This window comes from Carettochelys insculpta, chromosome 1 (assembly GCF_033958435.1).
Source record: "Carettochelys insculpta isolate YL-2023 chromosome 1, ASM3395843v1, whole genome shotgun sequence".
Classification (NCBI taxonomy): Eukaryota; Metazoa; Chordata; order Testudines; family Carettochelyidae; genus Carettochelys; species Carettochelys insculpta.
This window is the reverse complement of record NC_134137.1, coordinates 143,333,471-143,347,974: the sequence shown is the minus strand read 5'-3', so window position 1 is coordinate 143,347,974 and position 14,504 is coordinate 143,333,471. Positions and strand designations below refer to the sequence as shown.

Sequence of the window (14,504 nt, the reverse complement as noted above, 5' to 3'; positions counted from 1 at the left end):
TTAGAGATCATCTGATCTGGCAAGATGTTCAATAGAGCCCTGCAAATCCAGGAGTATCCGCTTTATATCGACGGGTATCCACATCTGCCAATGTGGGTGAATCTCTGTGGCTCACTTTTGTGTCTGTGGATACATGGGGTTTTTTTAGACCCCCTGAAGATCTGTGGATATCAGCTTTATGTCTGTGGCTATCCTCACGCATGGATGTGGGCATGGATATCCGCTGGTAGTTTTTGCAGATGTGGATATCATGTTTGTATCAGCACAGGACTCTAGTGCTGAAAACTTGCTGTGCACTGCTGGATTTCCTCTGTTTCTACTTACTATGGGCAGAAGTCCCAGAACTCTTGCCATTTGCATCTTGCAGGTTTATGCCCGGTGACATTAGTGGCTGGACAATTGGATAGTGCAATGTGTGCATTCACACCTGTCAAAAACAAAGCATCCAAATATCTGTTAGTTTCTTTCTAAATATTTGTTGTTTATGCATTCATCAAAAGGTTGAATTATGTACTTGGAATATTTCCAGGGCAAATGGCTTTGTCATCTGTCACTTTCTAATCACTTGCTTTTGCATACTGGCTTCATTTTTTTTCAAAATTCACAAGGAAATTTTATAGGGAATCTAGCCTTATATGAAGGTCAAATAGAATGGTGTCATAGAAGTGGAAGGGACCTTGAGAGGTCATCAGATTCAGTCCCCTGCACTCACAGCAGGATCTAACACTGCCTATGTGGTCCCCGAGAGATGTTTATCTAATCTGAGCAACTGCACTAAATGCAATAGTCAGATCATGGTCTCATTAAAATAAATGGTAGAACACCTATCAAGTTAAGTGGGATCTCGATTCGCCGCCATAGGAAGAAAGATAATGCAAGAGAATGTAGGTGATAAAATGTCCAGGATAAAATTCAGCAGTTCAGATATTTTGAAACACAAACTTCTATCCAGATGGTTCTGCATTTAAATAAAAAAAAATCACTTCTTGAACATAAGTATTTGTATATCATCCATTTGCAACGGGAGGGAAATCAGGGTTTAGAACTGTAGTTTCCAAATAAAGCTTTGAAGATTTGTTTTTTCATCTTGTACAGTACAGCATTCAGTTCGTGTTACTTTGTTTGCCACTGGCTCTGCAGAGACATGATTTTATGTAGCTCTGAGCTTGGAACTGTATTTAACTGAATACAGACTAGTTTACAGCATAGGTGCCAGAATTAGGCGTATAGGGGGTGCTGCAGCACCCTCTGTCCTGAAGGGGTTTCCATTTTATACAGGGCTAGTGGTTTGGTTAAATGGATCTCAGCACCCCCCTATAAAAACTCTTCCAGTGCCCCTAGTTTACAATAGGAAAATGGAAATGTTTGTACATATAAAACATTAAAAAGAAGGGAAGCCACAAATCTGGATATTTATGGAGGTATTGCTCCAGGTAACTGATACAATTAGGAAACACAAATGCTTTTTTTGACTCAGACAAAGAGGGTTCCTAACTAGGAAATTAAACAACAAAGTTGCTGCTGATCTGTTATGGAAGTCATTGTTATTTCAGCTACCTTTTTACGTGAGAAAGGAAGGGGGAAAAAATAAAAGTAATAGGTAAAATGTTGCTTTAACATTTCCATTGGCTAAATTTGTAAAGGGAAACAATATATTCTAGAGATATTGAGGAAAATACTAAAGCATCCCCACTAGTGTGTGCGTGTGTTATAAAAGGGATCCTAATGTTTTAGTTAATCTGTTTATATCTTTTTAAGGTGTTATGTGTGACTTCTGTTTTCATCTTTAATTATTCTTGTGGCTACAAACATTATACAGCACAAACTTTATGATCTGACATTCCTGGCTCCCCAGGGATGATGGATAATTAAATGTGCCAGTCGCTAGAGTTGGGGCTGGAAGCTGGCCCTGCTCCGCCCCACCCCCTAGCTCAGGCAATGGGCAGCCAGTGCTGCTCTACCCTCCACCCCGACCGGACAGTGGGCCGCTGTCCCCAGACTGGGCACAGCTTATAGTTAACCAAATGGGCCAGTTATCCAAATGCCGGCTGACTGGCCTGTTACTGTAGCTAGTAAAATTCTGAAATAATCACAACTAAATCCAAGATTGGAAGTACAAAACAATGGTTTTGTAGCTGCTAATTTGGAAGCTGAAAAGGCAAGTGCACAAAATGTTTAAGTGAAGTTATATGAATCAAGGGCCTTTTAAGACTCCTATGGACATGTGCTTTAACAAAGCAGAGCACAGTGTGCGATTTCAAGTTGCTGTGAACTCGCTTTAACGTGAGTTAAGCACAACTCAAAATCCTGCTCCCTGGCCCTGGCTCAACACTGCCCCCCCCAGCCCCGGGTGGCCCCAGTTCTAACTGCACCCCCCACATGGCCCAAGTTCTAACCCCCCTGTGGGGCCCCAGTTCTAACACCCCCTGCCATGGTTCAACCCCCTGTGGGACCAGTTCACCCCTCCTCCCCCATGCAGCTCCAGCTCACCATCCCTGCAAGGCTCTGGCTCAACCCCCCCCAGGGCCATGTAGCTCTGGCTGAACTCCACCCCCTGACCCACATTACAGTCCTAACCCTCCCCAGGCTTAACTCCTCTGTCCACCTCCCATGGCTCCAAGTCACTGCCAGACTTAACCCTCCCCAATTGCCCTCCCAACCCCAGGACTTACCTTTCAAAAGGAGCTCTGCCAGGGAAAAAAGCCGCCCCCGACTTATGCAAAATTTGAATTATGCGAGGGTGTCTGGGACTGTAACCTTGCATAACTCGAGTCACTATTGTACCCGTTGCTTATCTTTATATATATTTCAGAAAATAGCTGTGATGCTGAAAACATATATTCCACCATATAAATAAACTGAACTAGAATTCATTTTTTGAGCTAAAGAGAAGTTACTGAGCTTTGGATGACAGGTCCTGTCCTCTAACACATTCATCTTCAATGAATATGCACAGTACATAATTTTAACTAGATTGTTTGAGCTTGTGGAACAGTAATTCTTGTTAATTCATTATTTTTAATGTCCATCCCTGTACTTCAGAAATGGCCTGATCCAAGGCCTATAGAAATCAAAGGACAGACTTAAACAGGTGTCAGTTGTCTTTGGATAAGGTCCAGTATTTAGACCCAAACAGGGATGCAGGAGCAATGCAGAAGCAACATGTGTGGCGGGGAGGCTGACAACCTCTGAACCAGACTGTATAGCCTATGACGGAAACCTGTTTAAGTCAGGGTGCGTGGCTGCACCTTCAGCACCCCTTGTTTCTGATTCATGAAGCATATGTATTAAGGCATATGAGTATCAACTTTCTATTATAATTACAGCAATGTGGAAATCATATTTTGTAATTCTGTCTCTAGCTCAGAAGAATCTGAGTGTCTGCTTAGCTTCCAGCATTCAAGATTTTCTGGTGATATCTGGGACTATTCATATGTTTAAACACTTGTTTAACTACTGTACTGTGTCAGGGCTTTAGTGTCTGTAAGGTGCTGTTATTTTCTTTGCTATGTTTTTATCCACAGACCCGACTGTATAGCGCAGGTGAAAAATAATGGATGAGATTTTGCAATTTTGGGTAAATGTGCATCCCAAGGGGATGAAGGATGAGAGTGGTTTTAATCCACCTTTTACACTAGTCAGTACTTTTCTGGGGATGTACGACCCCTCTGGTGACTCTAGCCTTGTCTGTACTACCAACTTTTGCCACCACAAATTGCCGTTTGGTGACAATACAGCAAATGAGTACACACTGCATTGCGACTTTTGTGGGAGAAAATGCCCAGCTCCAGCAACAAAAACTTCTACCCCATGAGACTTATCTTCCTCCTCCCTTTATTACTGACAAAGGGCCAGTGCAAACATGGCTGCTTTGCTGACAGAAATGGCTTCCTTTCCTGCTCCCTCTGCTCACTCTTTGGATCTCTGTTGCCTCTGAGGGCACGTGCCATTCCCCTTTCAAAGCTCTGGAAAGAAGCTGCTGCTCCATTTGGGGAACAAATAGTACATCATTAGAATGCTCCCAGTGGTGACTGGTGAGGGGTGTTCCAGCCATGTGCTCCCCCTCAGCCTAGGGAAGGGCCAGAACAAGCCCCCCACTCCACACCAAGCTCTGCCTCTCCCCACCCTGGTGCCACTGCCACCCTGCCCACACCAGCTTCTTCCTCCAGAAGTGCCACGCTGCATCTAATGGGTGTGGGGTTGATCCTGCCCCTCCCCAGAATGGTGCATCCCAAGGGTAATGTGAGCTAGATCAAGGTGGCTGTAGCTTGTGCCGCTCTCTGGTCACCCTGCTCTGGGGACAGTATGGAAACAACCCTGCAGTCACTGGACATGGCTCAGTGCTGACAATGAGCACGGGGGGAAGGAGTGGGGCAGCACACTGGAAGCTCACATAACCCCCATGCACCCCACCATATGTAGCTCCTGAGTGCTACTGTTCTACTCTGCACTAGGAACTCAGTAGCAGGCAGGCAGGTGGGGGCAGGGAGTGAAAAAGACTGCTGGGCTGCCTCGATATTCCTCAGCACGGAGAGCTCACAGTGCTACTTGTGATGCAGCTCCCAGGAGCTGAGGAGGCTGTGGAAGACATCAGAGGGAACTCCAAGATGCACAGGTATCACGTCTGCCTTCTCACAACACTGCACCTTGGGATACATACCCACAGTGCATTGCTCACACTGACGTGACCTGTTGCAGGGCTATCCTGAGGGGGTGGCACCTGCAGCAACCGCTCCCCAGTGCCCCAGAGTGGGGCCCTGGGCACCTCCCACTTCATGCTGCAGGCCCTACCCCTTTCCCGCCCCACCTTCACCCTGCCCTCTTACCCCATCCTTGACCAGCCTGGCTAGGGTTTACCTCGGCAAGCAGCAGCAGCAGCAGCAGGGGTTTGCTTCCCCTCAGCCGTCCTCGCCCCCCTGCACTCACCACGTGACGCGAGTGGCAGCCTCTTCCGCTCCCCTCCACTACACCTGCCCTCCTGGCCCTCTGAGCCCTACTTCTCTGTAGGTGGCTTGGAGTGAAGGCCATTTGCCTCCACCATGGAGGAGCAGGTCTCAGAGCTCCAGGAGGCTGTCACAAAGTGGAGTGGAGTAGGCATCCACTTGCACTGTGTGGTGAGTGGGAGAAGCAGGGTGAGGGGAGGCAACCCCCTGCTGCTGCTACCGCCTTCCCCCCCGTGCCCTCACCCTGCCCCAGGTAATCCTCCCTCCTCCTGTCCATAGGATGGCTGGGGTGGCCGCCACAGACGGGATGTCTCTGATCTGTCAACAAAGGGAGGAAGTAGGAACACGTTTTGGAGATTTTTGCTGCATTGACTTTTGGGCATTGACACAAATTTTGCGGACAAAACTTGGTGGGGTAGGCAACGCCTCTCATTGCCCTAAGAGCGTGTCAGTTAGACCATCCTCCACAGGCTGCCCTGTGAGCCAGTGCTGCCTAGCATTTCCACAGTGCTGCCTGATGCACTCCGACACCTCCCTCCTGTTCTCAGTTATGCCCCTCAGTATGCCTCTGCAGTCAGTACTTAGGTCAGGGGAGGTCCTCATACACCAACCTTATGAGGGCAGGCCGTACCTAAGTTGGAAGAACTTTCAGTTTTAAGTAGGGCTTTTAAGCAACCTTTCTGCCATTCTAGGCCTTTTACCCGATGTAAAGGGGTCAAGGCAGAGATGAGGACCTCACCCAATAACAACTAAATCAGTGGTCGGCAACCTTTCTGAGGCAGTGCCAAAATTCGACCTTTTGACTTCTATGTATGATCCAAGTGCCGGTAATATATTTTAAAGTCACTAATAGTCCTACTTACAACAGCTTAATTAATAATAAATAAAATAAGATGCAGAGCTTTACCATTTAGGTGTTGGTTGGTTGCATTAGCTGGTCTTTTGTTAGTACACAGGCCATATGGCTTTGAGGAAGCTCCCAGCTCCTTGGAGGAAGAGGGGTGGGGCTGAGCTCCTGCCTCATGTGCAGATGAAAATTGGCTTGCATGTCACTCTTGGCACCTGTGCTGAGGATTGCTGACCCCGGAACTGAGCAATGATCAGAATAGTTACTGACACTGGGCTTATATAATAACATCCGTTTCTAAATAGAATTGGAAGAGCGGATCTATTTAAAAACTGAGGACACAATCTGGGCAATTTTAATTTCATATGAAATATTAATATATCTATTATTTTTTCTTTGGCAGAACAATGGTTCCCTGGTTTGGTGCCAGAATCACAAACAGTGTTCAAAGGTATGTGCTTCTTTAACTATCCAGTCTAGTGTTTAGAAGTGAGACTTGACTTTAAAACACTTGCCTTCTGAAGGAGCTGATAAAGATTTCTTCTGAAACACAACCTCTATGTTGAAACAGAGTCCTGTGATCTTTATTAGCAGATAAAGCACCCAGGGAACAGTACACTTGTGGGTGGAAATGGGAAAGCCTGTGGCAGTCAGAGGAATTCTGCCAGTGAACACCAAGTGGCATATCTGACCTATTCTCTCTGTTTGAAAACTACGTTGTAGAGATGTGTCTGAAGCAGCCAGTCTTGTCAAAGTGCACATCCAATAACTCGGAGGGACCTTTAACATTAAACGGGTCTTTCATCTGGGTGCTTAATATAGAGACAGCACAGGCTGAATTTCTTGGACAAAATTCTTTCACAAATCCCAGTGGCTCTACTGTTCTCTTTCTCCATCTGACTCTTTGACCCCAAAAGCTTAGGGGGTAAATGAGCTGATAACCAACTGATTTTGCTAGACAAGAGAGTTGCCTGGAGAGAAGCAACAATGCTTCACCAGCATTAGCGTGTTAAAGTGGAACTACAGGGTCTGCCCTTTCCAGAAACACACAATGTTAGATGAATCCATTTCCTGCCTTAGGGAATGCACCTGAAAACTGAAGAGTGGGCAATACAGTGGGGGGGAAAAAGGCTACAGATCTTAAATCTTCGTGATAATGTAGGCCTACAATAACTTAGGCATTGTATCATGTACTGATCTATACTCACTGGTTGCTCCCTGATAGATTTACTATAACTGGAGACAGACCAGAGTAGCATTATAATGGAATAGATCATTTACTAAAGAGGTGCATTGTTTACTTGAGGTAGCTGAGTTTATTCTGTTTTATGAAATCCAGACTTCCCAAACATGAAAAAGGTTTGTCATTATTGTTTTAAAGTAACCTGCTTAAATACTGATCCTAATAATAGTTCTAGCATATTGGTGATCTTGGTATATATTGTATTAACATATCTGCAGTAAGAATTTTAGATTATGTAGGGTCTAATCTAGCCCCATTTGAAGACAAAACATTTTTTCCAATTCATGATGCTTGACGATCAATTCCTTATTGAGTATGCTGTTGCTCAAAGAATCAAAATACATGGTAGGAAGACAATCTGTCTTATCAGTGATAAAAATGTGATATGCTATATGTACAAGCTACATTCACTGCTGGTATCAGAGGAAAGGATGATAAATATTCCTCCTAGTTTGCCCAACTTCTTACTCAGGGAAACAGGTTCTGCTGCTGACATTGTTACAAAGAAACATCATCACCCATAAAAAAAGGTTCATTCAGATATGTGATACGTTGTAATTGAATCACTCCCTTAAGAATATGCAAGGATTTTCAATGATCTTGGTGTCACTTTCCCTTTCTATTATTGAGGCTGATACTGTACCTCTACTGATCTTTGAAAGAAACTCACTGAATGAGTTTAGTCTGCATGAAAGGAAGAAGGAAACAAACAAAATTGTGGCCCAACTTTTAAAAGCGGGGCAGGGGTCAAATGAACATCCATTTGAGTCACTGCCAAGTGAGTAGAAGCTATGCAACATGTATCTTGCCTAGGATTTGAGGGCAAATTTTAGATTGAATTACTGTCTTGAAAAGAATAAAAGAATGAATATTCCAAATTCAGATTAAAAAATAAAAACCTGAGAACACGGTCATTATTCAATTCTTGTTTTGCTGAATTTCTAGTATGCACATGAGAGTTTGTCTTATTGTTCACCAACAGGTAGGAAAGTAACATAAATAGTTTGCATAACAATAATTTATAACAATAATTTTGCCATTTATAAGGAAAATAAGTAAATGTGTATTAAATTGTAGTCTTTGTGGTTCCAGTTCAATGGGGTTTACCCCCATCATATTTTATAATTGAATAAATGGGTGGCACAACAAATGGGGTACTCCTGGTGTCAGCTAGAAATCTTGTCCCGAGACAGAGTGAAGTGGAGGAGACTTGTAGATCACCTATACGTCAACTGGAATAAAAGGGTTTAAGCCAAGTTAAGTCGTAAAATCTGAGGTTTCAAAGCACTGAAGAGGATTTTGCCACACATCTTCTGCCTCTATCCCCTTCACTGCTCTGGTAAGCTCAACCAAAGGGTATAAAGTGAAGACAATTTTTTAACATTTCAGAACAAATTTTCAAAAGGGTGCCACCCATCTTTCAGTGTTTCTCCTACAGTCCTTATGGACACATATTTGTTGGGTAAATAATTATAGGTGCAAATGATGGCAGGAGACGTTACATTTGACCTTGTTAGCAAATGCACTCAGGTAGTTAAACACTGAAGTAATATCTTTTGCCACCATTACTTGTGCTGTATGTGTGACAGACAAGTTTGTCAAGAAATCATGACAGGAGCACATGACTTGTCTCTGAGAGACACTGATTTATTTTTACATTCTGTTATTTAAATTAGTAAAAGTTTTTTCATCCAGTCTGTAGACAGTTTTGGAGAAAAAGGAAATCGTGTAGTAAATATATTTGAAAGGCCTTGGCATGATCGGGCACGTCCCTTGTGTTTTGAACCTGTGCACTCCTACTGCCTAGATGGTTTCAAATACTCAACTTTCAATTTCCTAACAATTTAAAATCCATTCTATAGGATGAGAAAAATAAGAGAAAAGAAGCCAGTTAGGTCATTCTGCTTTGTCATCATCCAATTCTGTTTTCTGATATTTTTTTCTAGAGTTTTTGCCATTGTAAGGACAGATCATGGTATCAGCTACGTCTACATGTGAATGCTACATCGAAATAACCTTGATGTAGCGACATCGAAATAAGCTATTTCGATGAATAACGTCTACACGTCCTCCAGGGCTGGTGCTGTCGACGTTCAACGTCGACGTTGGGCAGCACTACATCGAAGTAGGTGCTGCAGGGGAGTGTCTACACACCAAAGCGGCCCACATGGAAATAAAGGTGCCAGAAACAGCTGCAGACAGGGTCACAGGGCGGACTCAACAGCAAGCCACTCCCTTAAAGGGCCCCTCCCAGACACACTTGCACTAAACAGCACAAGATCCACAGAGCCGACAACTGGTTGCAGACCCTGTGCATGCAGCATGGATCCTCAGCTGCAGCAGCAGCAGCCAGAAGCCCTGGGCTAAGGGCTGCTGCACACGGTGACCATACAGCCCTGCAGGGGCTGGAGAGAGCGTCTCTCAACCCCTCAGCTGATGGCCGCCATGGCGGACCCCGCTATTTCGATGTTGTGGGACGCGGATCGGCTACACGTGCCCTACTTCGACGTTCAACATTGAAGTAGGGCGCTATTCCCATCTCCTCATGAGGATAGTGACTTCGACATCTCTCTGCCTTATGTCGATTTCAACTTCGAAATAGCGCTCACCACGTGTAGACATGGCGGGCGCTATTTCGAAGTTGGTGCGGCTTCTTCGAAGTAGCTGGCACGTGCAGACGCGGCTATCGTGTGGTAAAACCTACATATGGGAACATTAGGGAAGAAAATGCCCCTTCTCCTCTCAGATCACTCTGTCAAGGGGGAACGTCAGTTTTCACCGCACTGAAAAGGCAATGGATTGCTGCTTTGGCCTCTTTTTGGCCTATGATTGCCCCCCTGCCTCTTTTGAGTTCCTTCTCATAATAACATGTCACAGCTGAAGATCAAGTCCCTAAACCTTCTGAATAATTTTATGCATATATATAGCATCCAAATGATAATTCAGCTTATTGCCATTGTGGGGAAATTTTGCATATGCTTTTAATACTTCTGTTTTTCTTTTGTAAGGAAGCTCTTTGTAAGTCCAATACAGCAATTAATAAGGGCCTGGACTTTCTAGCACTGAAGTCAATGGGAGTTTTATTTTTCATTGGCTTCTATGGGAGCAGGCTTAGAATCAGATTATTTTAATTTCCTGTTACAATTTCTATTTAATTTTCCACATTTTTGTTGTCCAAGTTAGCAAGTATTCCCAATATATTATTGTCACTTCTCTTTATGGCAAGAAAGTAGTAAAATGGCAAAGAAATCACATACACACAAGGACTTCAGAGTTTATATATACACATATCACAGGAGTGGGCAATGTACAGCACAGGAGACAAATTCAGCCTGCCAAACATTTCCCTGCAGTCCACCATGACCCTCCAGCTTGTGAAAAGTGCTGCAGCACAGGGGAGTGCTCAAGTCGGCTGCAAGCTGAAGTACCAACAGCCAAGCTTTACAGCTGGCGTGAGTAAAGTCCAGATCTCCAAAGAGCTCAATTCACTGTTGCTGGTATGCTGAATTCCGTGACTCTAATAGGGATGTTGCAGTGTCTGAATCACCAGATATTTGCTATTCCTTTAATAGCTCTTTTGTTTCTGGTTCCCAGTGTGGGGATTATACATTTCAATACCTGTAAGATATATACATGGGTATTGAAAAGTGTAAGTAAGGCTACCATAGACACGAAACCATCCTGCAATATATATAGAATAACAAAATATGTATATTGCAGGGTGGGCTTGTGCCTATGGTGGCCTCACTTATTACAGTGAACTCTAGCAATGATTACAATGTGAGTCAATGCTGTCTGCATGGGAAGTTGTTAAGAATAGCTCTGGAGGCATTCTGAGGGATTCCAAAGTAGTCTTTGAGGATGCAGAGACAAATTTCTGTTTGAAGTGGCAGAATGAAAAGGGCCTTTACCCTTCACATCATAAAGGTGTGTATCTTGGTCTGATGCCCATTCTGCAACATCACTGCTGTTCTAGCCCCACATTGACTATAGAAAACATCACCCATCTAACTGAGTGACAGGCTGTTGATAATGGGGGAGGCCAATTTGTATTTGATAGCTTATACACACTAACCAGCATTATCTTGCTAATTCTTATTGAGATGTTGGAGGTTCTGAAGTTGCTCCTGGCATCTACTATGCCATAATTTTTGATTCCCTGATTGTTGTGTGTGGGAAGTCTGTGTTTCAGGTAATGGAGCGGGGTGAAGAAATTGTAGCCCACAATATGGCAGTGTGATTCTGGGGCATCATCTTTGATATGTATCTCTTCCAGGGTGATATCAATTGTGTCTTGAATGACGCAAGCTAGGTCATTGCTCCTAAATCAGGCCATAAGTTGAATAATCAGCTGGCAAGTTCATAGACTGGGACCTATGGTTTTCTGAAGTGACTCTGGGAGGAACCCTCTTTGCACATTAATGATTTCTATGGCTGTTCAATCCAAGACATAACTGAGTGTGTGCATGATTTGATTTGATGGCACTGACTGGGCTTGGGCGTGTAGCAGGGCAGACCATGAGACGGCTGTCATCACCTGCCATATACTCATGCAGTGATCTGACTGGAGCACAGAGAGTCAGAATTAAAGCGGCAATACTGGCACTTCTGACTTTTGAATGCTTCATTTTGCAGCCTAGATAAATGTTCATTTAGCTTCCTGATTTTGTGTGTAATAAATACATTATATTGGGCATAGAAGTTATTGGGCAGTGGCTGTCACTTGCTACCTATTTGTACAGCACCTAACAGAGCAGGGTACTGAGCTATTTGGCTTCCAGTCACTGCCACATGAGTGACAAGTATCAGAGAGTTAGCCGTGTTAATCTGTAGCCTGGAGAACAGAAAGAAGTCTTGTGGCACCTTATAGACTAACAGATATTTTGGAGCATGCGCTTTCTTGGGCAAAGACCCGCTTCATCAGATGCGTGAGTGGGGGGGGTGGTTTCAGAGGGGTATTTAAAGAGTGGGGTCCCAGTAAGAGGGACGGCCAGAGCTGACAAGGTCTATTCAGCAAGGTGGAAATGGCCCAATATCAATAGTACTTATCAAAAGAGGAAAAAACAAGTCAGATCAGACTGGGGGATGTGAGCCTTTGTCAGAGTCTAATGGGGAGAGTCTAATGGGGAGCCTTTGTCAGAGTCTAACGCGGGTCTTTGCCCACGAAAGCTTATGCTCCAAAATATCTATTAGTCCATATGGTGCCACAAGACTTCTTGTCACAAATGTTAAACATGCATTTTAAGACAGGAAATACCTGTAAAGAATAATATAATATTCAAACGCAATTGCCGGGGAGATTCAGATTGACAAGACACTGTTATGCAAGTTGGATATAGCCAAGGAAAGATATAGGCATTTTGAATTAATTAGTTATGTAGCTACAGTGGAGCTTAAAATAACTGTACTGTTACCTTGATTCTACAAGTTTCAACACATGCCCAACAGTAAGGTTTACTTTTCTTTTTGATGTGTGGTCATAGCTCTCATAACCCTCTAAGAATAATAATCTTCATCATCTATAAATACCAAATAATTCATTTTTTATCTATTCTTATGATGACGTTTACAGAAAAGCTGCTTGTTAACAATCCTATTCATTGGAATGTATAGATAACAGAATACCCAGCATTGTTAGGTCAGGCATTTGTACTATTTTGTATGAGATGTTGTTTTTTATTTGTTATTATATTTACAGTTTTTAGAGAAGCAGTTTTTGTAACCCATAATCAATCATAAAAACATACCAAATATACAGATTCAAATTGATTCAATAATTTAAAAAGGTGTCAATAACCAGGCTGGCCTTAGTTTATTGATGAATGGTTAGTCAGCACAGAACATAAAAGGTATATTACCAGACCAAAGTCATTAGAACTTATCCCTGCAGTAGTGTTAAATCTGATCTCAGTGATCCTCAGTTTTGCCAGCCCTGCCTTCCAACATGTTGCCTGTCACAAGTAGAGATTCCTGGGGAGAGAGTGGGGACATGGGAGCGTGGGGGTGGTGTTTACAGTTTTAACTCCAAGCAGCAGTGCCTTTTTTCTCCCTCATATAGATATTATTTTAGTACATCTCAAGACTTTGTCACAAGCTGTATATTAACTGCACATTTACCATCTGCTGTTTATGCTTTTTTCCCTACTGGTGGTGGTACATTGCATTTGCATAGTCCTGTCCATAGCGGTTTAGATATTTTTGGTTGATGAAAACAACTGGGTACTGTGTACAAGGTCATTATATCTTTCCTGTTAAGTGTAATGATCTTGTATTTTTCTCCTGAACATGTCCCTTAAAGCGTCATGGAGAAGACTGTCTTAAAAGCAACACCTTCTAGTTATCAATGTTCTGTGAGTTCTTTTTCATATTTCTTAAATTAGACTTCAGGAACAGAAGTCCCATGCTCAGGATCTGTTACCTGAAGTGTTGATCTCAGATGTGAATTCCTGCTGTCCTTTTGTCAGCAGAATTCCCACTGACATCAATGGGCAGTTTACATACAGAGTCTTCAGTAGAAATCTGCAACATAGAAAGAACATTGCCCACTTATAGTAATTACCGTATACATGTTTTTTTCTTAAGCCATTTTTCTCCATCTTCACTTGTAATTCCCCAGTGGTTTTGACAGTGGGAAACAAAATGCATGACTTTATTCTTTGAATAGCTGTTCTCATCTGGCAATTCCATTATATGCATCCTCAGAAGGAAATACAGGTTGCTTCAAGGATGTGGGAGGAAAGGAGAAAATATTCTCCTCCATTTCATGACTGAAATCTGCTGTGATACATGTTAACCCATTGCCTGAAACTGAAGGGTAATTTTGCTTGCCTTGCCAACTCTGATCTATTGCAAACAAAGGACCCAGTTCTGCCACATTTATTTATGTTGGTTAGTGCCATACTCCTTGTGTAATTGCACTGAACACAAAGGGCCAGATTCTGATACCTTACTTTTGTCAACTGACGCAGTCCAGAACAGACAGCCCTGGTGAAATAAATGGAACTATTTATGGAATAAGGTGTTTATCAGAATCTGACCAAATGAAGCTAGTTGTGGAATATGAGCCTCTCAATGGATGGGTCTACACAGAGCGCTATTGCTGGCAGCTTCATGCTCGCAGTCTCGCGATTGCAAATGGCCACTCATTAGCTGACTCACCTGGCTAATTAGCCTAACCTCCTGAGATCTCGCTGCCAGCAGAAGCTGCTACCAGCAGGAAATAGGCCATATAGATGTGCCTCTGCCAGCAAAACCCCGTCTCTTGCCAGCCCCTTATGCCCCTTATCCCTAACTGCTATCGTATTGAGTTTAGAGGCAGCATCACATAGCACTTGTAAGTTTTTCTCCTTATTGTGCTTTCAGGACCTTTGTGCTAGTCTCACCTGCCTCCTTTGCTCTGCCACTGCTCAGAGCCCATTTGCCTGTAGCTCACACAGTCACATCCCTGACTATGCATGGTATAACCTCCATG

The 14,504-nt window shown here is 43.4% G+C and overlaps 1 protein-coding gene across 2 annotated transcripts in view; it reads left to right on the top strand.

Moving 5' to 3' along the window:
• Nucleotides 1–14,504, top strand: part of ANOS1 (anosmin 1) — a 226,444-nt gene that overhangs the window by 27,151 nt on the left and 184,789 nt on the right. For both annotated transcript variants that reach the window (XM_074983339.1, XM_074983338.1), the window contains exon 2: nucleotides 6,194–6,241. In XM_074983339.1, coding sequence (XP_074839440.1) covers nucleotides 6,194–6,241 — 48 coding nt within the window. The remainder of the gene's footprint in view (nucleotides 1–6,193; nucleotides 6,242–14,504) is intronic.